This window comes from Trematomus bernacchii, unplaced genomic scaffold (genome assembly GCF_902827165.1).
Source record: "Trematomus bernacchii unplaced genomic scaffold, fTreBer1.1, whole genome shotgun sequence".
Lineage (NCBI taxonomy): Eukaryota > Metazoa > Chordata > Actinopteri > Perciformes > Nototheniidae > Trematomus > Trematomus bernacchii.
Window position 1 is genome coordinate 457,647 of NW_022987370.1, and position 25,435 is coordinate 483,081.

At 41.2% G+C, this 25,435-nt stretch overlaps 1 protein-coding gene across 1 annotated transcript; it reads left to right on the plus strand.

Moving 5' to 3' along the window:
• Positions 1-7,878: 7,878 nt before the first annotated feature.
• Positions 7,879-11,547, plus strand: LOC117484405 (transcription factor Sox-9-A-like). Its single transcript, XM_034132872.1, has 3 exons — positions 7,879-8,645; positions 8,867-9,117; positions 9,480-11,547. The coding sequence occupies exons 1-3, from the start codon at positions 8,218-8,220 to the stop codon at positions 10,232-10,234; spliced, it is 1,434 nt and encodes a 477-aa protein (XP_033988763.1). The 5' UTR covers positions 7,879-8,217; the 3' UTR covers positions 10,235-11,547.
• The last annotated feature ends 13,888 nt before the right edge of the window (positions 11,548-25,435 follow it).

The following is a 25,435-nucleotide window of genomic DNA, read 5'->3' on the forward strand; positions in this document are numbered from 1 at the left end:
ATTCAAGGTATAGATACGGTAAGTAGTGGCATTATATAGTGGGAGACCGAGCCTTCTGCTCATTCGCCCCGCGCCTCTGGAACTCCCTCCCAGATCAGCTGAGATCTGCCCCTTCCACCGAGGTCTTCAAAACCGGCCTTAAGACCCTCTTCTTTCGGCAGGCCTTCCAATAAACTTTGAGCATGGTACACCTGGAGTATTGCCATTGTTATCGCTATCTCCGACTTTTATTTTATTTATTTATTTGTATTTAATTTTATATTTAATTTTTAATTTTTATTTAATTTTGTTTTAATTTTTAATTTGTATTATTATTATTTGTTTAATCTCTCAAATTGTATCAGTGTCCTTTGCTGTGAAGCGCTTCGAGGTTTGTCTTGGCAGATGAGAAGCGCTATATAAATTAAATGTATTATTATTATTATATGATTAAGTGGACGTATGCATGTGTTGAATTATCTACCAATTATAAAATAAGTAACTAGTCAAAAGTATTGCAATGTATAAGCTTTGCACACGGTGAGGTAACAGTTTGTACCACCATACAAACTATTACCTCACCGTGTGCAAAGCTTATCAGTCCGGTATATCCGGTATATCCGGTATATCCGGTATATCTTCCCCTTGGTAGCCGGTGGGCTACCAAGTGAAAGATATACCGGACTTATTTGACATATACCGGACTTATTTGACATATACCGGACTTATTTGACATATTTCTGCAAGAACTTGATAGGAATTCTTCTGTCTAGAAAGAGGTTGCTGATGGTTTTATATGCAGATAAAATGACCCTCCACCTGACTCCAAATCAACCTCATAAGAACATCAAATCATTACACACTGCAAGGCTTCAATTACCATCAACCACAGGACAGATGGAGGAAGTGCAGCTTCTGGCCAAGAGACAAGTTGTTACGAACCGAACACACACCGAGGAATTATCTCAGAACCTCATCCTGCACGATTCAATAATCTGCAGAAATGTGCTGCGTTATGGTTGGATGTCCTCGGAGTAGCGTTTCGCTGCGTCAGAGCTTTTGTACCCCAATCTCCGGACGAATCATGGGGGGAGGAATATTTAGAGGGAGGGAGTTTTCCAAAAAGGCACGAGCCACCCGCTGACAACTGCCATTCTTTACCCCCGAAAAACCAGCCCTCACACACATCCTCCCTCGCCTAAACCCAAACAACTGCTCAGCATTAAGGTGTGGATCTGTCATTAGTTAGCTGGGTGAGACCGGTGTTATTGTTCAAGCGAGGACTGTTTGCACAAGCCATATCTGAGGAGGGAAACGGTACTCCTCTGCGGCTTTCTCCTCTCAGCCACAGTGGATTGGGTTTCCTCTCGCTGCTCCAACCTCTCGTACGGCGCGCTACCATCGGCTAATGCACATATTTTAATCCGCAACAACTCAGGTTGCTGGGAAATGTGTCGAGAGGCATGAAGCTCTGCAGGAATAGTTTAGAGTTGACTTGCTAGCAGAGATGGCAAAAGTACACACACACTTTACTCAAGTAGAAGTACAGATACTCGTGTTTAAAAACACTCTGGTGAAAGTAGAAGTACTGACTAAACTTCTTTACTCAAGTAAAAGTAAAGAGGCTTTGAAATGTACTTCAGTAAAAAGTACCCATAACTAGCAGCTGTTTTAAAGAGTACCTGACCTCCCTTTATATTAATAGAACAATAATGTCATTGTTAGCTAATGAATGTTTCCATGCTGAACAACGGCAACATGACAACGTTTTCATTGGTCCCTCTTCTTTAGAGAAGACCAGGAAATGATGGATACACGGATCGTGTTCAAATCAATAGGCACGCAATGACTCTAAATAATAATGATCACGCCACCAAACACACATTCAAACTAAAGGAACCAGCCTGTTTGGAAAATGTAAGAAGTAGAAAGTACAGGTATTTGTGTTCAACATGTAAGAAGTAGAAAGTACAGGTATTTGTGTTCAACATGTAAGAAGTAGAAAGTACAGGTATTTGTGTTCAACATGTAAGAAGTAGAAAGTACAGGTATTTGTGTTCAACATGTAAGAAGTAGAAAGTACAGGTATTTGTGTTCAACATGTAAGAAGTAGAAAGTTCAGGTATTTGTGTTCAACATGTAAGAAGTAGAAAGTACAGGTATTTGTGTTCAAAATGTAAGAAGTAGAAAGTACAGGTATTTGTGTTCAACATGTAAGAAGTAGAAAGTACAGGTATTTGGATTCAACATGTAAGAAGTAGAAAGTACAGGTATTTGTGTTCAACATGTAAGAAGTAGAAAGTACAGGTATTTGTGTTCAACATGTAAGAAGTAGAAAGTACAGGTATTTGTGTTCAAAATGTAAGAAGTAGAAAGTACAGGTATTTGGGTTCAAAATGTAAGAAGTAGAAAGTACAGGTATTTGTGTTCAAAATGTAAGAAGTAAAAGTAAAAAGTCGTCAGAAAACATTGAGTAAAGTACTGATACCAGAAAGTACAGTAACAAAGTATTTGTACTTCACTACTTCCCACCTCTGCTCGCTAGCTTCTGGATGGGATTTTCTGGGAGGATTTTCAGCCCAGGTTTCTGCTTAGCTAATCATTTGAAAGCACAGATAGAAAGGTGGGGAGGAGGTGGAATTAGGGTCGATGATGGATGGCAGACGCAGCGATCCTCCTCCCGGTCTTTTCTAAGTGTTGTTTGAACAGCACGAGGAGCAGAATGACGTTGGGTCAACACACACCCGCTGCCCAGACGCTCAGATCAGAGCGGAGACACACAGCGGCGCGCGGCAGATATGAATCACTCCCCATCCTCTGAGAATTTCACATCACACCCATCTGAAAGCTGCTGAGTCACAAACAGGAGATGCTTCCTTCAGACTCTTGCTCTGAATACCTCGGATCCAACAGCACAACACACACTGCCACAGAAATTAAAAGGGTCATCATTTCATCAAGGTGCAATCCGAGTTGATCTAATGTGGAAATGATGGAAATTAACCACCAATTATAGTAGAAATATACATCCGCTTTTATTTTTGGAAATGTACTTAAATCGTTACATCTGCAGTAATACTTGTTATTACCATTTAGGCTTAAAATGGAAACCAGAGTGCATCCAAAAACAACATTTAGGTTCATATGGAGGGATGGATCCAAGTCTGTCATCAGGTCTAAAAGCAAGTAAATTAATATTGATATACTGACACTCTTTAAAAATACAATGTACAAAAACTGAAAGTGAGCATTATGTTTCTGTCCCTTTCTTATTCTGTAATTGTATATTTTGTACTTTTAATGCTCAATAAAATATATTTAATTTTTTTTAAATAAATTGGCGATATTGTCGGATTTAACTCTTTAAAATTTAAATAAATAAAATAAATAAAATAAATAAAATAAATAAAATAAATGAAATAAATAAAATAAATAAATAAAATAAAATACTGTAAATAAATAAAATAAATAAAATTAAATACAACGTACACTAGAAACCTGGACACATCTCCCAGGTGTGAGGATCAGAAAGGCAGCAGAGTGTAGCAGGTGACTCCCACTGTTTGCTCAGATATGTTACGCTGTAGCTCCAAGTCAAGATGAGAAGTTTCCCAAGACCCCCGCCCCCCCCCCAGCCTCTGGTCATCGTAACTAAACCACCACAGAGAGGACTTCCCTTTCATCCTGACGCCACGTTCAAACCACACACTGATCCCTCACCAACCCAGTGAGTCATGTAGAAACTTGGAATCGGTTGAAAACAGGAAGAGTCATTCTGAAAGTTGCAGATCTGATCATAAATATTCACTTTCAGAGAGTTGAACATAGTTAATTTATTATCCAACAGTTGTCATATGAATCATTTTTGGAGTCTAACTTTCCTGTGTGACATGTGGAGGAGGAAGAGGAGGAGGTGGAGGAAGAGGAGGAGGGCTGTGTTCACCATATGTTCATCCCAGATTTGTTTTGCAGTTTTCTACAGGTTTGCCAAGATGTCACGTGGGAGTGGAGGTCATATATGCTGTCACAGTGTGTGTATGTGTGTGTGTGTGTGCGTGTGTGTGTGTGTGTGTGTGTGTGTGTGTGTGTGTGTGTGTGTGTGTGTGTTTACAAGCGTGCATATCTAGTTGACAACTGAGCAGCTGCCAGTGTACAAGCAAAGGGTATTTTAACTAATAGATATCACTATGAAACATCCTCAGTTGATTGAACACATGCGTGACAACCGTCGTGTGTATTATACATTTTCTGAAAATGGTTTCATTACATATGCAAATGAGGCAATATCTTATTAAATGATCTTGTAAAATGCTGTATAAATATGCTTTGGACTGATATGTAGACAAAGACATCTGACATACTGTATGTATTGGCACAACTCCATGTTGCAAGACACTACAGGAGGATAGGGTTTAAAAAAAAGATATCACCTTAAAGAAAACTTGACAATTATGTGTTGTGTTACAAGTTGTCTTAAATGTTCTGACATTATATGCAAATGAGGCAGTGTCTTATTAAATCATTTCATAAAATGCTATGAATGATTTGTTAAAGGGGCCATTTTATGCTTTTGGCAGATATCACTATGAAACGTCCCCAGTTGTTTAATTAAATTAAAATGAGCATTTCTGGTTTTACACATCTTTCAAAATACTGTGTGTTAATATGCAACTGAAGCATTGTCTAATAATTACTTTTTCGTGAATTTAGAAGAAATCTAGAGACGCAAAGTTGGTCAAATAAACACCTGAATGTGTATTTTGGATGTTTTCTTTGTACTAATCTGAGAGACAACATGTTATGGAAGCAAAAATAGCCCAAAATCTAAAAACAAAACTAATTTGTTTGCCTTTATAGCCTCGCCTTGTACGTATATGTCTTTTTTTCCTTATTATTAGCAACATTTTCCCTTTTTTACATCTATTTAGACATCTGCCCCACTTCTTCTTCCTCTTCTTTGCCATCCTCACATGTACTCTGTCAACAGCCTCGCAGTGTTTTCGTGCCACAGCTCTGAGTCTCTTCACGCCTCTGTTGCTCTACAAGCAAACACGCTGTAGTTTTGGTGGCGTTGTGTAACGGCAGCGCACACGACCACAGCGTCGTCCAACCAGCTATTAACGCACAGCCAAACTGCTCCTGCTATTTGTGTTCAAAGTGAGGATCTTAAATAAGCATGTCGCGTGTAAATAAACGGACTCCGAAGAACCGATGTTAGGCTGTAGTGTTTGGGAACCGCAGGTCTAATTGGTCAGGGAGAGAAAGAATTACAGAGTGATTCAGAGTTTCAACGCAAACAAGCAACATAACAGAGAAAGAGAAAGGTTTGTATCTGTTATAAAAAGCTGTGTGTGTGTGTGTGTGTGTGTGTGTGTGTGTGGTTGTGTGTATGTGTGTGTGTGTGTGTGTGTGTGTGTGTGTGTGTGTGTGTGTGTGTGTGTGTGTGTGTGTGTGTGTGTGTGTCCATGTCTGTGTGTGTGTGTGTCCCCGTGTGTGTGTCCATGTCTGTGTATGTGTGTGTGTCCATGTCCGTGTGTGTGTCCATGTCCGTGTGTGTGTGTGTGTGTGTCCGTGTGTGTGTCCATGTCTGTGTATGTGTGTGTGTGTCCATGTCCGTGTGTGTGTCCATGTCCGTGTGTGTGTGTGTGTGTGTGTGTGTGTCCGTGTGTGTGTCCATGTCTGTGTGTGTGTGTGTGTGTGTGTGTGTGTGTGTGTGTGTGTGTGTGTGTGTGTGTGTGTGTGTGTGTGTGTGTGTGTGTGGCTACAGTGACTGAAACGAGCTCTACCTGACATCTGTGAGCGATTAAAGGCGACTGCAGGTAGCACATGTTGCCCACATTAGGCTGAACTGAGATTTACATTTCCACATCTCCACAAAGCATAATAAACAATCAAATGAGGGGGGGGGGGGGGGGGGGGGGTACTTTCAGTGACCAGAGCACAGCACGGATTATTACTCTCTGATTGGAGAGTGGCAACGTTCGGTGAACTGAGAGGACAAAGGCAGTGTATGTGTGTGTGTGTGTGTGTGTGTGTGTGTGTGTGTGTGTGTGTGTGTGTTTTTTTTAGTGAGGAGAGGTGCAACTAGACTCATAAATGATTCACATAAAAAGAGGTGTCAGTATGTAACAGTGCATGTACAAGTAAACTTTTGAGCTACTTGTATTGGACCTTTTCTGATTTCTGTAACTTTGTGTCAAATCAAATGCATTTCTGAAGGAAATAAGGTTGTTTTTCATCCACTACATGCATTTAGCAGTTCTGACGGGACAATAAGGGCAAACACTTTGCAGTTTTGCTTCCATAACGTGTATTTCTTCCAACATAACAAATCCAAAATTAACATTCAGGTGTTTATTTTACTATAATTTGTATTTTTGCACCTTTCAACTTCTCCTAAATGCACCCAAAGTTAAAGATTTGTCACTCAAATAACCAGCATAGGGTCTCCTGTTAAAGGCAATCGCAGGCATTCTTTTTCCATTCAAAGCAAATCATATGCTGTACTATTATAGATTAAGCTCCTCAACAGTAAATGAAGAAGTTCAAATGAAGTGTGCATTGAGCAGCTGCAACATTAACATGTTTCTGACGGATTGATGCATAGATATATTAACTCAAAAAGGGAGCATTTGTATGCAAAGAGCTTTTTTTATATTTCACCGATTCTGTATTTTTCTTTAACATTGTGAATGCAGGTTGTAATTAAGTATTTTTGACATGGGTGTATTGCTACTTTTGTGCACGTAAAGGATCTCAATGCTTCCTATAGTCACGTCAGTTTATCTGATACTTAAAGTCATCGGTGCTTTTACAAAACGATGTGTCATGAGTAAAACAGAAGATGGATGAGTGTATTGAAAAAGTTAGGATTAAAATATCTCTATAAATCCAGAAAGGAAATAAAGTTAAAATACTGTGAAACACAGCTCTTAAAAAACATTTCTTGACTTTATGAGGAACATTTGGTAAAAAAAAGGTAAGTGTGGAAGTTGAGCAGTCAGCAAAGTGAACAGTATTCACCATTCAGCGGATCATTGCTCTGTTGTTGGGAATGAGATACAAATCAGGAGCTGATGTTTGACAGCAACTCCGGCACAGCAGCAGTCCAAAGGAGCTCCAACTCCCTCCTTCTCCTTCCCTCCTCCCTCCTAGAGTCACCCTCTTCCCCTCCTCCCTCCTTCTGCTGCTTTCAGAAAGGGAGTGAGTTCCTAGACTGCTGTCTCCCCCTATTGACCACATGCTGTAACTGTGATTATGGACAAAGTGAAGAGAACGACACTTTAAAACAACAGAAAATATTTTTTAAAGTAGAAAACTGAAAGTGTGTATTGCAGATAATGATGCTAAATGTCATGAATAACAATTTTTAAACTTATAATCTGTCTTTTTTACAGGTTTTTTCTATAACCTTCATCAATATTTTGCAATTAATTTCTCCTTGTATGTTTCCTATATAGTAAATATCACTTTTAGCATATAACTAATACTAATTATATTCCATAAGTATGTTTAAATGTATCTTTCCCCTTATAGCCTCGTAAATATCTATAGGAAAATCCAGCGGAATTAAGAAGCACATATATGTCTTGTGGGCAGGCAGCGCGTGTGTGTGTATTTTAGGAGAAACGGTGTGTCTGTATGTGTGTTTTAAGAGAAAGTTCGGTGTGTGTGTGTGTGTGTGTGTGTGTGTGTAGGTGTGTGTGTGTGTGTGTGTGTGTGTGTGTGTGTGTGTGTGTGTGTGTGTGGTGCTGGTTAGCAGAGGGAAAAAATGGGATCAAATTCCTTCACTTTGACGTCACAGGCTGTCGTCCAATCAGATTCGGGCTTTCCTGTGCAGCATGCTCGCGCTCTTATAAAACCTGAAGGCGAACAGTGTGCAGTTCAAAGCACTCGCGCGTTCTGGGGATTCTACTTGGAGACTGAGAGGAACACTTTACCGTTTCATCCTGCACAGTTGAAGGCAGACTTTTAACCAGCTGGCTTGTTTTTGCTTCCTCGGACCCACTTGCAGAAAACGCACTCTTCCCAGGAGTCTGACAGAAACGTGTGCGGAAAGACAATCCAAATCGGTTTTACGCACGGGAGCAAAAGAGATTGTTTTGTGCACTTATCTCAGCTGATAGACTCTGGTCATTTTGGCAAGGTAAAGTCTAATTTAAAGACTTTTTCCTTGCGTAAGGCATCAGAAAGAACTCCTCCGTTTCACGCGTATTTTGGCACCACACCGCTTTTCGTATGAATCTCCTTGACCCTTACCTTAAGATGACGGAGGAACAAGAAAAGTGTCTCTCTGACGCCCCCAGCCCGAGCATGTCCGAGGACTCCGCGGGCTCCCCGTGCCCCTCGGGCTCGAGCTCAGACACCGAGAACACGCGCCCCTCAGAGAACGGGCTGCTCGGTGTGGACGCAGACTTCAAGAAGGAGGAGGACGATAAGTTTCCCGCTTGCATCCGCGACGCTGTGTCCCAGGTGCTCAAGGGCTACGACTGGACCCTCGTGCCCATGCCCGTGCGCGTAAACGGATCTTCTAAGAACAAGCCTCACGTGAAGAGACCCATGAACGCCTTCATGGTTTGGGCTCAGGCTGCCCGCAGGAAGCTCGCGGATCAATATCCTCACCTGCATAACGCGGAGCTCAGCAAAACTCTGGGGAAACTCTGGAGGTGAGTGTCAATGGGATGCTTTTCGGTTTTTAAACACCGATTTACGCACAAATGTAAGAAGTAATGTGATTTGTATCTAGTTTGGCCTGGTTTCTGTGTTGCACATTTACTGTTTATCTTCTATGCAAACCAAATGAAATGCATGCAATAGTTTACATAGTTTGTTTGGGGAAATCATTTAAAGTGATGCACTCTTAATTAATGGTCCCTTTTCCTCGCAGACTTCTCAATGAAGGAGAGAAGCGGCCGTTTGTGGAGGAGGCTGAGCGGCTCCGCGTGCAGCACAAGAAGGATCACCCGGACTACAAGTACCAGCCCCGGCGGAGGAAGTCTGTGAAGAACGGGCAGAGCGACGCGGAGGACGGCAGCGAGCAGACACACATCACTCCCACCGCCATCTTCAAAGCCCTGCAGCAGGCAGACTCTCCGGCCTCCAGCATGGGAGAGGTGCACTCTCCGGGGGAACTCTCAGGTGAGCTCAGAGAACAGATGGCTCTCAGTAGGCAGACATTTGCAGAATCAGAATCTGGTGTAAATAGCCCAGGAGGTTTGCACTACAAGGGATTTGCTTTGGTGAATTCGTGCAAATTGGAGAAAAGTGCAAAAATCTAAAGGAAAGAAACAAGAAAAAAAATCTAAAATGCTACTTTAGCTTTAAAAAACCTTTATATATATATTTAATGCTCCATGCTCCATTTTCTTCCTTATACTCTGATGACTTATTTTGAAGAGTTGATAAAAATCAAACCCTATTGGATTACACAAAATGAACACAGAGAGCCTGATCTAATCTGAAATCAGAGTCTAATCTGTCTCATATTGTTTCACTCTCAGGTTCCCAGGGGCCTCCCACCCCCCCTACCACCCCAAAGACTGAGATCAGCTCTGTCAAGATGGACCTAAAGCGTGAAGGGGGTCTCCGCTCTCTCTCAGACGGACGCCAGCTCAACATCGACTTCCGCGACGTGGACATCGGCGAGCTGAGCAGCGACGTCATCTCCCACATCGAGACCTTCGACGTCAACGAGTTCGACCAGTACCTGCCCCCCAACGGACACCCCGCCATCCCCGGCAGCGTCACGCCAATCACGTACACCGGCAGCTACAGCATCAGTGGAGGAGGAGGAGGAGGAGGGGGTCCAGGGAGCCCTCAGAATACAGCATGGCTGGCAAAAACCCAAACCCAGCACTCTCTGGCCGCCGTCAGTTCCTCCGAGAGGACCCAAATCAAGACGGAGCAGCTGAGTCCGAGTCACTACACGGAGCAGCAGAGCTCCCCGCAACACGCCGCCTTCAGCCCCTTCAACCTGCAGCACTACAGCCCCCCTGCCTCCACCTACACCTCCTCCAGGGCGCAGCAGTACGACTACTCCGAGCACCAAGGGGGGGCAGGAACAGCTTCTTACTACAGCCACGCGGGGGCGGGACAAAGCTCGGGTCTGTACTCGACTTTCAGCTATATGAGTGGCAGCAGTCAGAGGCCAATGTACACGCCCATCGCTGATAACGCGGGGGTGCCGTCCGTCCCTCAGACCGGCCCCCAGCACTGGGACCCAGCACCCGTCTACACCCAGCTCACCAGACCATGAAACCCCCCCAAAAACACTTTGAATTTGGGGAGGGGGGCTCCCTGAATCAGACACTTGAAGAGTAGAACAGCTGGACTTGTGATTGGCTCACGTCGTGCCTTGCTATCTTGATAGAAACGATATATATATATTTTTAGAGAGATGATGATAGAAAACAAAATCCTCTGTGAGGACTTATCGATTGTTGATATTTCCGTAGGTACTGTGTATGTTTCTCTTATTTTTCTTCTGGCAGTTTGTAACCCATGGGGGTGGGGAAGAGGTCATTATTTGTACCTGTATGAACAGAAAGCTTTATATTTCAAAAGGTCAGCAGCTAACCAGCTCTGTTCGACTTCAGTTCTATCTTTGCTCTTTTCTGTGCCATTCAGCAAGTATGGTTTGTATTCAAGCTGTTGATTTGTTTTTTCAAGAAATGTGTTATGATCGTCAGAAAAAGTTATTAGGCAACACAGAGAAAGAGAGGCTTGATTTCACAATGCCATTTTTTTAAAAGGGGGGGGGGGGCGGACTGCAGCCCTTTCCACCATCCGTGCCTTGGATTTTTTACATTTTCTCAAACTTTTTGTATGTGTGTGTGAGAGTGTGTGTGATGGCCACAGCTGAGATTACACTTACCGTCCAACAGCGTGTGTTTGACAGCTACAGGAAGTCACCTTTGACTCCCCCCCCCCCCCCCCCCCCCCCCCTTTAGTCTCCTACCTTGCTGGTCACCCTCCCCCCTCTGGGCAAACCCAGTTTAAAACTTTATTTATTTATTAGCTTTAATTTTATTTCAAAGTAATTATTTTGCATACTATTCTTATAACTAATTAAATGTTGTTTTTGAAATTTACATTGCATATCATTTCCCCCCCCCCCCCTTATTCTTTTTTTTTTTCAACCCAGGGGGTTCTTAGACAAAATGGTACACGCTGTAATCAACTTTTTATTGTTTATTTATCTTATCTAAATGTCTATTTTAAGTATGTATTTGCCTTTTTCTGAGGGTCTGGGGGGGGAGGGCTATCTAACGAAATGTGTACGGATTATTTGTTATTTGTGAATTTCCTTTGAGTTGTACTTTAAACTATGGCTGGAAGAACTGGAAGATGTTATCTGAGTTTTGAAACTTTTGTTTTTGCGATCACAAGAAGGACCGTCCTTTCTTTCTGCTCCATTTCCTTTATCTCCTAATATCACAATGTTCCCAATACTTTCTTTTCACCTTCTGTGATCTTGCCATGTATTTGTACTGTCTTTAAAGAATCTTTTGTATATGTATTTGCAATAAAAGAAGAAATATGCTATTAAAAACAACAGAAAGTTTGTTATTTGTCCCTCAGAATACAACAGAATGAGTGAAAGGGTTAAAAGAAAAGTGCCAAGAAACAGGATGAGTATTTGTTTTCCCAGAAGCTTGAGTTTCTCCCCCCTGCTTTTATTTTCTTCCTCCCTCTCCCACTGTCAGCTGGTAGCAGCGGGGGGTCATGAAGCTTTGGGGGGGCCTGGAGGGGGGCAGTCAATAAAACTGTGGTGCTGTAAAAACTACTGAAAATAATCAGTTTATTTCAATACAAGAAACTTGGTGGTGGGTATATCATCTCTGTGGGGGGGGGTTGCATTCGATCAGTAATACTTTAAGATCTAACTTTGGAGTTCATGCGTATGAATGTCCGGTAAAAACATCAGAACTTCAATTTAAGTTACTGTCGTGTTTTAGATTCAGATGGACCGTTTTTTCAGGCGTTTACAACAGCAACATATATTTTAGTCAACTTAAAGAAAGGTCCATCTAGTAAACATCAACAACAGTGCAACTTTCACTTGCAGTCAAACAGTCCTTTCAAGACTGAATCAAAGCTTTTTTTTATGCTTTTCTAAGCCACCAGCCTCCAGTGACAAAACTTGTATTTTTACCTCGCAGAACACACGAGTTGCTTGTCTATCGCTGCCTTTGGTGGTGAAATGAACACTTTAAAAAACAGCAAATTGGCACCAAAACACAAAAAACTTGTCCCTTACAAACACCTAAATAACACATTTCCTCCAGCGCTTATTGATACCTGTTAAATGCTCTGTATTACAGTCTCCCATAGGAGCTCAAGGGTCTTAATGGTCTCATGTTGTTCAGAATGAAAATCACAATGACGCTAATTTGTGATTCTGGGAAGCACAAATATACAGGTATATTATTCTGAGGTATGCACATACAAATGGATAGTTCCCCAAAATAAAGAATGACTTTTATTCATCTTTTATTCATCTTTCAAAATACATTAGATTGCTTTGGTGTGATTTGCCTAGTGTTGGAAATATCAGTCGTAGAGTTCCTGCAAATATAATGTTCTTATTTCCTAGACTGCTGTCATACTGTGGAGCTAGAAAATACATCTCTTTCCAGAAATCATCACCCAGTTACTGAAGACAATACACAGTCCTCGCTGTGAGAAGATTCATGTAGGAACTATTTTCTTTCTACCCAACTACACCTGCCAACCATATCACTGCACAGAAGAAAGTGTGCATCCACTCATGGGATAAAAGTTCCATGCTCATCCCAGCACGAGCTGTTAAAAATATGTGACATAACTAACGCAGCTAACCGTTAGCTTGCTGAGATTGCTAGCTAACCATTGGTGGGTTTAGTTTGGTGGAAAGAAAATAGTTCCAACATCAAACTGCTCACAACAAGCTCTGTGGATTATCGTGAGGGTCATTTATTCGAGTTTTTAAAAATATGATCTTTAGCTAGCCGAGTTAGTGAGAAATAAATTAGTTCCTTAGGAAACTCACAATTAAATCTGTTGATTATGTTATTGAGTAACAAGGTCATGATTTCTAGAAAGAGACATTTCCCTAGAGTTTTTTTTAAATTTATTATTTTTGCGCTTTGAGCACCATAGGCCAATAATATAGTGGAAAGGAGGCAGACATCTCCAATGTGTCCAACAAATGGCAATGCAGCAAAGCAATCTATATTCAAAATTGGCACTACAGGTCAATTTAGATTTTGGGCAACTGTCCTTTTTTAATGCTCAACTTTAGATACTATGCCTGCTATATGTTTTGCAGTCAAGTGAAGTCAGTTTTATTTGTGTAGACTAGGATCACACAAATTGCCTCACCATGAAAACATTTGAATCAGAACAACATTTAAAGGTGGGGTAGGTAAGTTTGAGAAAACCGGCTCGAGACACACTTTTTGTTATATTCCATGGAATGCTCTTAACATCCTGATAGCAATGAATATCTTAAGTGCTTTGACAAAAAATCCATAAAAAAATATCATCTGTGGAAGCTGTGGTACTGTAAAAAGCACGACCAATCATCTGAGCCGGCCCGGCTAAAATAACTGGATGGCCTACCTGCCTGTCAGCCTTCCATCTGTGCACAAACTTATCTCGTGCCCTCATTGGTCATGTGCGCGTTCGTGTGTGTTGGAGGAGGGGCTCTGTAAGGAAGTGGCAGATTTTCTCCGGTCGTGTGTTTTCAAATTCTAGCGATCTCGAGCTGGTTTCTCAAACTTACATACCCTACCTTTAAACGTTATACTCAGACCCTTGAGTACTTATTAGAAATATTATACTGGACAGACTCTTTGAACACCACAAGCTGAATGCCATCTAGTTCCATTTTATTGGATAGAAGACATCTTTATGGTTGATATCTCTAAAGGCCCTTACACACCAAGCCGATTTCGGCCGTCGATAGATGTCGATAAAGCGAAAAGCGCTATATAAATAAAATGTATTATTATTATTATTAGCTGTCTGGCCATCGATGAGCGTTCTGTCGCCCTACTCAGATTGGTGTGTCCCGCCCCGTCGTGTCTTTTCGGCCGTGCCGCCACCTTCCGCCACCGATTCAACCGTCGTCAGCCAAATAAATCACTCTGATTGGCTGTTCAGCTTAGCGAATCAGTGCATGAGAAGCGAAACGGAAGTGAGGGACCCAAACAAACTATTAAGAAGGCAAATCTGAGATTTCATTTAACTCCAGCTCTCGACACAGGTTGGGGAAAGCCCCATGAGCTTCTCGCTGTAGAGTGAAAATGGAACGCACACGCTATTTGTTGTTTGTTTATATCACGCAGTCTGTTCTTCTTCTCTCGGTGTATCACGCAGTCTGTCTTCCGGTTGTTGTTGCCTCTTTTGAATGACGAATACACACTACCGCCGCCTGCTGGTAAGGAGAGTTATTGCCACTCACGCATGTGCAGTGCGTACGTGCTACTTGGCCGTCGGCTGAAGTCTTTGCGGTGTGTTCCAGTGCGACACATGGCCAGGACGCAGAGACGTGAGGCGACACAACAGTCGGGTCCGTCAGGACGTGTTCTTTGGTGTCAGCTTGGTGTGTAGGCCCCTTAACACTTGCAAATCACACCAAAACATTCTAGATAGTATTACGGATAAAGAAAACAATATTCATTTTGATTTTTGTGGTTAAATGTCCCTTTCAGATCTACAAATATTGGACCTTTTATAATTAATGACAGCACTGCTTAACGTTTGGGAATACTAAAGGAGTGGAAATGTGGTGAGCTTCTGGGTTTACACGTTACGGAACAGTGGATTTGTTCTTGGTGTTCCTTCAAGCAGAGCCTCCAACTAACTAACAAGCAAGAAAGCAACAACACTACATTTTTAGTTTTTCTCGCTTGTTTTAGGGAATATTAGATGTTGAATATCTCAGGTTCAGCCCTGCCATCTGACAAAGGTCAACGAGGGGAAACGTTGGGTGATGTCACGCTGTCGGGGGACCAAACACCATTTTCCTATGATTTGGATTATGTGTTAGGCGACGCAATGTTTTCATACTCATTGGAGGCGACTTTCGAAACACTATTTATGGAGGCTTGAGACATCCAACAAGTGAGTTTGTGATGTAGCCAAGACTCACTTCGTACCGCATGACTGCTGATGGCATACAGCTCCATCCCCTTGAGGACTCGTTTACGAAAAAAACAAAAGGTTTTGGATAATCGCAGCCATTGCAAAGGTTTGGTATGAGTATTGCTTAAGAGTACTTATGTTACTGATATGATTTGACCTTCTGGGGTTCCCGACAATGGATCCGTCTACGTGCAAATTTGACAGAAACACGATACAGTACGTTGACTGCAAGAACACGGAAGAGGTATCAAAATGTTTCTCGGATGAACAACATGAGCCAGATAGACGAAGTTAATCTGATAAAAGTGCACTGTTGGTGACATTTAAGGTTAGGAGAAAGAGTTGAAGGTGGAATAAAGTTCAACAACCTGCAATGGTCCAAATACACCGTCATACAAATTGCACCAAAAGGTAATTGGGTTTTATTCCTAGTATAAAGTGCACAGTTTTCCAGTCTGTGATGCCTTTTATCCAAAGAGAAGAAGGGTACATTTTGAGCCCAATCTGACATTTTGTAACCAATATAACAAGAAAATCAATCAATTGCAAACTCATGCTGCACAACAGAACCAACCTGGATCTTTATTATTTAAAGTTTAAGATTTAAATGGTGCGTGAGTTAGTTGGGGATTTGTCCCACTTAAACATTCAACATCAAAATTCCCCCCAGTGCAGTTTTTAAACGTACCAAGTGGTCAGATTAGGAAGAAATGAAAGAGAGATGGAGTATGAGAAGAAAGCTACGCTCACTGAATAAACAAAAGAGAGAAAGACAGATGGCAGGATTCAGAAGGTGGCGAGTGGGTTGGTTGACTGCGGTCAGGAGCCAGAAGCACACGGTCACATCTGAGAAAGCCATCAGTCTCTGCAGCGCTCACAAGAACCGGAGAAATGGTAGAAACAAGCTCAGGACAGATGACATGTTTCACAGAGGAGAGCCAAGCAGACAGACCACGTCACAACAATTCATTTAATATACTGTGAGCACCGCGAAGTCAACGCTTCTCACCTGTGGACGCAAGAGATAGAGAGAAAATGCAAAGAAAACAGGGGGTCCTAAAGGGGTTGAACTAAATCCAAAAGTATTCTCTTGAAGAAATCGGTCTGCAGAACGTTTTGCAAACTGGTTTTGTTAGAAATGTGCCAAGCGAGCTCGTTTTTGAAGAACAAGTGAAGATATTTCATTTCATTTTTATTTGTCCCGCTCATGGTACGCAAAACCAAATGTACAATAATTGCCAACAAAACATGTCTCTACAAACACACCATTGAGCGAAAAGGAGCAGGGAGAAGAATACAATCTTATATGACCTGCCCCTTTCTAAAAAAAACAAAATAAATACAAATAGATGGTCTGCCCTTCATAATCATTTTTTTTTTCACAGCCAAACATAAGAGTATCTTAGAAACACATCTAAGAGAAACACAACAAATACTTATTTCCCACTTGACGGTTAAAGGTGGGGTAGGTAAGTTTGAGAAACCGGCTCGAGATCACTAGAATTTGAAAATACACAACCGGAGAAAATCTGCCACTTCCTTACAGAGCCCCTCCTCCAACACACACGAACGCGCACATGACCAATGAGGGCACGAGATAAGTCTGTGCACAGATGGAAGGCTGACAGGCAGGTAGACCATCCAGTTATTTTAGCCGGGCCGGCTCAGATGATTGGTCGTGCTTTTTACAGTACTACGGCTTCCACAGATGATATATTTTAATGGATTTGTTGTCAAAGCACTTAAGATATTCATTGCTATCGGGATGTTAAGAGCATTCCATGTAATATAACAAAAAGTGTATCTCGAGCCGGTTTCTCAAACTTACCTACCCCTACCTTTAAGCAAACAAGACTTAACCATTAATTGAGCTTGAAGATACATTACTCAAATCCTTGCATTCATTACTTTTTCCCCCAAAACTATAATACGAATGAAAGAAAAACACTTTATAAAGGCCTTAAGTTGGCCTACCACAATCAGGTAAGTTATTTCAGTAAGAGAATACACAACCATCTACTATCACTGGTTAAAAAAATAAAAACATGTGGAGTTGTATTTCAGTATTTTAAATCTAAAGCACTAATGCTGAAGAATTCCAGGCTCCAGACAGGAAGGCAGCCCCCTCCCCACATCACATACTTCTAATTTACAACCCTGCAAACTCTTAATGAACAATGTTTGTCCCGTTACAGCCATTTGTGGGACGCTGATCACGGGTGACAATGCGGGTCAGCTGGACCTGAACCAGAACTAATCAAAGAGGCATGTGTGTGTGACGTCAGAGGCTGAGAGCGACATTGATTAACATCCGATACCCTCAGTCCGTTAGAGGTTTTGATACGGGTGACAATTAAGGACGGCGCTATTGTTGGAGCTGAGAGAGGGTCTGAGAGACGGAGCATGACGGAGAAACCGTGATGTCGGGAAGAGAGGTTTATCTCCACCATCTCTGAGGTCACTGAAGATGCAATAACATGGCGTGGTGTCGGGTGAAAGCTAAGAATACTACTCTGAAAAAACCCAGCTAATGTCTTTTAGATAAGTTGATTCCCGAAACACCATATTTGGGAAGGACACAGAAGTTCATTGCACTTTGAAAGGATGTACTGTCATTATATTGCAATTGTTTTATCACTACAGTATATATGGCAAATGTAGATGGCAGCTAAGAATACTACTCTGAAAACCCCAGCTAAAGTGTTTTAGATACGTTGATTCCCGAAACACCATATTTTGGGAAGGACACAATAGTTCATAGCACTTTGAAAGGATGTACTGTCATTGTATTGCAATGTTATTATCACTACGTATGGCATATGTAAATGGGAGCTAAGAATAGTGTCTGAAAAACAACAAGAAAGGTTTTTTAGTTTATTGAATTCTTAAAATGTAATCTATTTGTAAAGACACATAATACGTACTGTCACGGTAATAACATGGAGTTTTTGCTCCACTATTATAAGACTTTGCTTAAACCAAAGTGCGATGTCTGCACACAGCTAGATACTACAGGGACTACTTATTATTTATTGACTTGGTTGTGTGGTTTTAACTTATTTGAGTTTCATTATTTTCAGATGTTTTCCTCATTCCAGTTGTGAGTATTTCTAAGAATTAAATGTTCATTGTTCTTTGAAAGGGGCGATCTTGCATTATAATGCATTATCATCATTATATATATATATATGACAAAAAGTCATATAATTAGAATAATAACGTTTATCTCAATGTCTGGGATAATAAGAGTTGTTTTTTTTCAATCTGCACAGGAAACACTAACAAGCTAACTGTTGCTTATTTCTCTGTTCAAAAACCCTCATTCATATTAAAATATTTGTCCGAAACCTCGATAACTTTTAAATGTTAAAAGACAGATGGAAAATGATTGCATTACAGACGCTAGTTGAACAGTAGCGCTATGCTAGCTTGCTTTGAATCAGCCTTGCATGCATTAACCGATTAGCAGTGTTCTTATGCAGAGCAGGGACTTCAATGAAAGTGGCAGGCGATGTTAATTTTGGCCGTTTTTTTCCCTCCCAAGAAAAAAAACAATTAATATTCTAAGCCAATTCCTCTCGGAGAATCTGCCCCCTCCTGAACCCATGGGTGGTCTTTTCAAATGCAAAATACTGCACAGAGACAGACGAGGGTTAGAGACCGAGAGCATGTCCTGGAGACAGAAAGAGAGGGAAAACAAAACGAGAAAAAATATGTCGACTAACAACTAAATCTACATGGGAGAGATTGTTGACGAGCACGCAGGAACATTGGATTGGGCTCTAATTGGGTTTTAAGTCCTAAAACTGTGTGTGTGTGTGTGTGTGTGTGTGTGTGTGTGTGTGTGTGTGTGTGTGTGTGTGTGTGCCCCCACTAGGTACTGTTGCTGTGTTGCTGTGTTTACTGTATAACTCCTGCTCACAGGCAACATGCTTTAATGAAACAATGACTTTAATTGCATTGCTTCAACATGGGGAAAATTAAAAACACAACGTGAGCCTGAAAATCAACTCATTATTAAAAACAATGGAGAGCTGATGCATTGTTTTTCTCTCATGTAGCTGGGGGGGCAACGATATATGTACTGTAAGAGGGGGCTTTATGGTGCTCTAGGGCTGCTTTGACTTTTTATGATTCTGATATAGTCCAAACATACGCCAGTGCGAAGCCACGAGGGATTTATGAACACGGATACAAACAAATGAAGAATAAACACCTATATGTCTATTTAACCTCTTGTGTGTGCATACGTATGAGTGTGTGTGTGTGTGTGTGTGTGTGTGTGTGTGTGTGTGTGTGTGTGTGTGTGTGTGTGTTTGTGTCTATACTGTATGTATGTGTGTGTATGTGTCTATATATATGTGTGTGTGTGTGTGTGTGTGTGTGTGTGTGTATGTGTATGTGTCTATATATGTGTGTGTGTGTATGTGTATGTGTCTCTGTGTGTGTGTGTGAGTGTGAGGGTGTATGTATGGGTGTGTGTGTGTGTGTGTGTGTGTGTGTGTGAGTGTGTGTGTGTGTGTGTGTGTGTGTGAGTGTGTGTGTGTTGTGTGTGTGAGTGTGTGTGTGTCTCTGTGTGTGTGTGTGTGTGTGTGAGTGTGTGTGTGTGTGTGTGAGTGTGAGTGTGAGGGTGTATGTATGTGTGTGTGTGTATGTGTATGTGTCTCTGTGTGTATGTGAGTGTGAGGGTGTATGTATGTGTGTGTGTGTGTGTGTGTGTGTGTGTGTGTGTGTGTGTGTGTGTGTTCGTGTCTATATGTATGTGTATGTGGGTGTGTGTGTGTGTGTGTGTGTGTGTGTGTATGTGTATGTGTATGTGTATGTATGTATGTGTGTGTATGTGTCTATAATATATATGTGTGTATGTGTATGTGTCTCTGTGTGTGAGTGTGAGGGTGTGTGTGTGTGTGTGTGTGTGTGTGTGTGTGTGTGTGTGTGTGTGTGTGTGTGTGTGTGTGTGTGTGTGTGTGTGTGTGTGTGTGTTCTGATGGCAGCGGAAACTGTGCATCAATGTGGAAAGGCCAGCCTGGAAGTTTTTACTACACTTTCACAGAGTTGGGGGTCTGAGGGTCTCCGGTGGAAAACAAGCATCTGTGAACTGAACAACTGGGGGTGAACAGACGCAGTGATTGTGGTTGGGTGTCATATTTACTGTGAATAAACCATGTCCATTGCTGACTAAATGGAAGCAGTGGTGAAAGAAGTATTAAGATATACCACAGATTAAAATAACTTGACTTTTAAGTAGGAGTACAAAGGTTTTATCAGTAAAATGTACATTAAGTATCAAATATTGTGGCCGACTCGTGCAAACGCGGATCTCTTTTTACAACCATGGCTTTCCATTATGAAAAACTTAGTGCACATAGACACATGCATTTCCAAACATTTGGTCTACCTATGTTGTAACAACCCAGTCTCACGGCATTTCGTGTTATAGTCACGAAATTAATCTATTGATTCGTGTTCACCAACACGATTTCGCCATTTTTTTCGTGTCACACAGAACGATTTTATAAGCAATGTAAATAATAACAAATTAGAAGGAAAAAGACATTTAAAAAAATACAGATTTCAGAATTCTGACACAGAACGATTTTAGAAGCAATGTATTTCTATTGGTAGTATGTTTCGTGCCTGCACCAAATAATAACAAATTAGAAGGAAAAAAAGATGACATAAAATACAGATTTCAGTATTCTGAGGCTCTGAGCCATTTCTTTTCCTCACTGACGGCAAAAAAACTCAGACATTATACAATTTAAAATAAAAGGGATAGGGTTAGGCTTAGGGTAAGATATTGAGTAAGAACATGTTTTTATGAACCACACAGCTTCTGGTCTTCCAAGACCCGACCGGACAAAAAGACGTGTTGCAGGCACGAAACATACTACCAATAGAAATACATTGCATTTAAACTCGTTCTGTGTGACACGAAAAAAAGGTGAAAATCGTGTTGGTGAACACGAATCAATAGATTAAATTAATTTCGTGACTAATAACACGAAATGCCGTGAGACTGGGTTGGTTTGTCAGTATATCTGAAATGACAAGGTTAGCTACGTTAGCTACCTAGCTTACGACACATCTGCAGTCACATCAGAAGGAGTCATGTGATCACATCGTTGAAATAAGACCATCAAACACTTAAGGAAAGTTTCCAACAACAGAGACAGTTGTCCAGCTTTATAATCCCTGAACGTTGACTTTCCAAACCTTTCTCTGATCACATGACTGCATCTCTCTCATCCTCACTGGTCAGCAGCTTTATGGGGTCCTGAGTTTTCTTCTGGGGGTCTTGAACCTCTCATGGTGTTTTAGGGAGGAAGTCAGCTTTATGAGCTCCTCTGGGACATGAGAACTGGTCAGTGCTGATACATTTCTACGAGCCGTTTCCTACTTCATTTCCTAGACGCACAAACAATCCCAAACACTTACTGAAGCACACGTATGATCACGGATATTGGAGCCAAATCCATCACGTAATCCTTTGTTGGAAAAGGAATTGGTAACTATTTTTAGTGATCAATTAATGGTTAAAGCCCTCTGGTTAGAGCTTGTCAGTTTGTGATGTCTTATGTAAAATGTTAGTAGTCTTAGAACAATAGTTTAAGCAATTTCTTCAGAGAAATATCAAACATTCTCTAGTTTCATTTTCTGAATGTGTGATAATAGGCTGATTATTTGTCTTTAAATTGAATATATTTGGAGTTCGAACCGTCTGTACAAATCAAACACTTTGAAAACATCATCCTTTTATTTTCCACTAAAGACAAAATGATTAATATGGAGAATAATCAGCAGAATAACAAAAATAAAAATCATCCAAATGACCAGCTATTGTGAAATAGTTAGGTAGGATGCAAGGGGGAGTGTGTTTGATAATACACAAATGGAAAATGGTAAAAATGTTCCTTGGCTTGCATTTTCAACTATTTGAACTCAAGCCTATACAGTACATAGATCCTGCAATAAGAGTCCCAGGAGGATGTGTAAGACTCTTGTAACACTCTGCAGAAAATAATAAATAATAGAGGTGTAACACATTTCTATATTTTACCTCTCCTGCTGTCTCTGCCTCCCTCCATCTGTCTCTCTCAACTCTGCCCTCCTTTATCTTCTCCACTGTTCGTTTTTATACTCCCACCAATAATTTCCCTTTCCAGTCACAGTTCCTCCAAAACTCCCACTCCCACTCACCTCACACACACCAACCCAACATGCTAACCAAGGAACACACACACACACACACACACACACACACACTCAGAACCAGCTCTCCCGTACGTACAGAGCGACCACATGAATCGCCCGGCGCTGTAACAGATAGTCCGGGCTGTGCAGGGTGACACCGCGGATCCATCACCCGGATTATCTGTCCTCCGAGATGGGAGGTTCAACACAACGCAGCCAGATGTAGAGGAGGGGAGAGTGTGTGTGTGTGTGTGTGTGTGTGTGTGTGTGTGGGGGGGGGGGAGGGATTGTGAAGAGGGGGGATACCAGCTGTTCTGAACGGGCAAATTAACAGTTGAAACAAAAGTTCTGCAAACAACTGTTCATTTAGCAAAAAGCAGGATTTGGATTTTGTGCATAGCGAGGTTCTGAAGTCACTCTGGGTTTTCTGTGTTCTGTCAGGGATTCACAATTCATCGAAATGTTATAGAAGTCACAAAAGTGCAATACTCAAATTGCAGGAAGCACAGTCTTTGTTCAAGGTTACCACTTTTGATGATGGAGCTGCAGAGATAGCGCGTCCAACAAAGAAATGGTAGAAAGTATTTCCAACAAATACACATGGAGTCCAAACCAAATGTTTCCCCCAAACACTTTCTACCCTCTTCTTTCTGGATTGCTCAGACCACATCTTCAAAACCCCAACGTCATTTCATCTCAACTACACACCTGTACAATGTTGTGACTGCATGGTTTCGGATGTATCTTGGTAATACAAATCTGTCCACAGACTTCCTACCACAGATTCACAAACTAAACAAAACAATCCACTCTTATCACAAGTTAGTTGCTTAATTCTCCTCTATGTTCACTAGCTAGTTGCTAACATTGTCTTTTTGCCATTTGCCGTGAGCATTTAACATACAGTGGGATTAAAAAAGAACCAAACAAGTAAAGATGCAGTCCTTAACACCAAAACAACAAGTAGAAAGACGATAATCTCTTTTAAGGGGAACTAGAGCGTTTGTAAAGTTAAGCATTTCACATTATACTTGAAGCATTGTTAACATAAAAGTGTTGACAAGAGCAGATCTAAGAAACCAGATATTGGAAGGGGAAAAAAGCAAAGAGCAGGAGTGTGTGTGTGTGTGTGTGTGTGTGTGTGTGTGTGTGTGTGTGTGTGTGTCATATTCCTTGTACAAATGTTTTCATGCATCCAGGACACGTGCACATCTGTTGGATACGAGCGATCTTTATGATTTCATCAGCCGTATCTGGCAGCACTCAGCGGTTTTCTGTCACACACACACACACACACACACACACACACACACACACACACACACAGCACACACACACATACACACATACACACACACACACTACACAAACACACACCTCCACACACTATCCAGCAGCATCACACAGGCATCATAACTGATCGCAGAGTCATGACTACACAGACAGGCATCACACACCACTGCATGCACAGCACACACCGACACACCTTTATCCCTGCAGCCTCAAAAATGGCTCATCACTGAGCACACAGTCACCAATGTACAGCAGATCACCCGGACGAGGCACACACCACACAACACACAGCAACACACACCACCACACACACACACACACACACACATAACACACCATACACACACACACACACACACACATCACACACACACACTACGACACACACACACACACACACACACACACACACACACACAGACACAAGCTGATTAACTAAACACATGCTAGAGAGACTTGTAATACTGGGAGCACGGCCAGGTCATCTGCAGACAAGATTTGTATAATATATATAAATGATATTGGTTGCAGGGTTCACATAAAGGCAATTGATTTAGATAGATAGCCTCAGTTTAAACATTTCAATAAAGGCACAAACAGTGAAATAATTAGTTCAATACTATAATGTTTGAAAGGACTGGACCAGGCTGTGTGGATGGCACTGCTTAGTTCAAGGGTTGTTAATTAAAAATAAAGAAATGTTTGAACATTAAATACAAATATGCAAAATATGTCCTCCAGGTTTATCACCAGGTAAGTTTAACACATACGAGGAAGTTTACTCGGTGTTGTGGTGCATACATAAAATAACACAAAGACTAAAAACACAGATAGAAAACTATAATAACATTACAAAATATAGTAAAAAATAGCAAAAAATAACAGTATTATAGCAAAAAATAGCTATAACTATTTAAAGGCACAATTAATATGTTTTAAAGTGGAGTTGTATGACATCCATAGTCTGTGTATTACCTACAGTAAAGTGATTGGAAGGGAAACAGAATAAGCAGCAGAAAAACACATCTCAGGCAAAACATATATATCTGTTTTTGTACCCTATATTAAAAATATCATCCTTAATATCAGCCGCTGTTATCTATACCCTCGCTAAAGCCACCAGACTCCATTGAATTCTTTTTAAATTCAACTGGCAGAATATTTCAGACCTACTGTTGCCTCAATCGGTAGTTTTTTGTATTAATGAGTGACTTTTATTAGCTTAAAATAATCAAAGTCAATAACACAAACTAACCTGCAACTTCACATACAAAGATGACTTAAAGGTAGGGTAGGTAAGAGAATGGAGAATAGAATTTGAAAATACACAGCCGAAAAAAATCTGCCACTTCCTTACAGAGCCCCTCCTCCAACACACACGAACGCGCACATGACCAATGAGGGCATGAGATAAGTTTGTGCCCCGATGGAAGGCTGACAGGCAGGTAGGCCATCCAGTTATTTTAGCCGGGCCGGCTCAGATGATTGGTTGTGCTTTTTACAGCGCCACGGCTTCCACAGATGATATTTTTTAATGTATTTATTGTCAAAGCATTTAATATATTCATTGCTATCGGGATGTTAAGAGCATTCCATGGAATATAACAAAAAGTGTTTCTGAAGTGAATTACCTACCCCACCTTTACGAGTGTCCCTTTAGCCAAACATATGCCGGTTATCCAAAGAACTAGCTGAATAGATAATAGAGACAACCTTAACCTTATGAGGTTTGCATTTCATCTTTTTCTCCCAACATCTTGTGTTTCTATACTATAAAAGATGTCATAAAGAACACTGATCATGTTTAATGTGGACAGAAGCAGGACAAAAACAGTGTGTG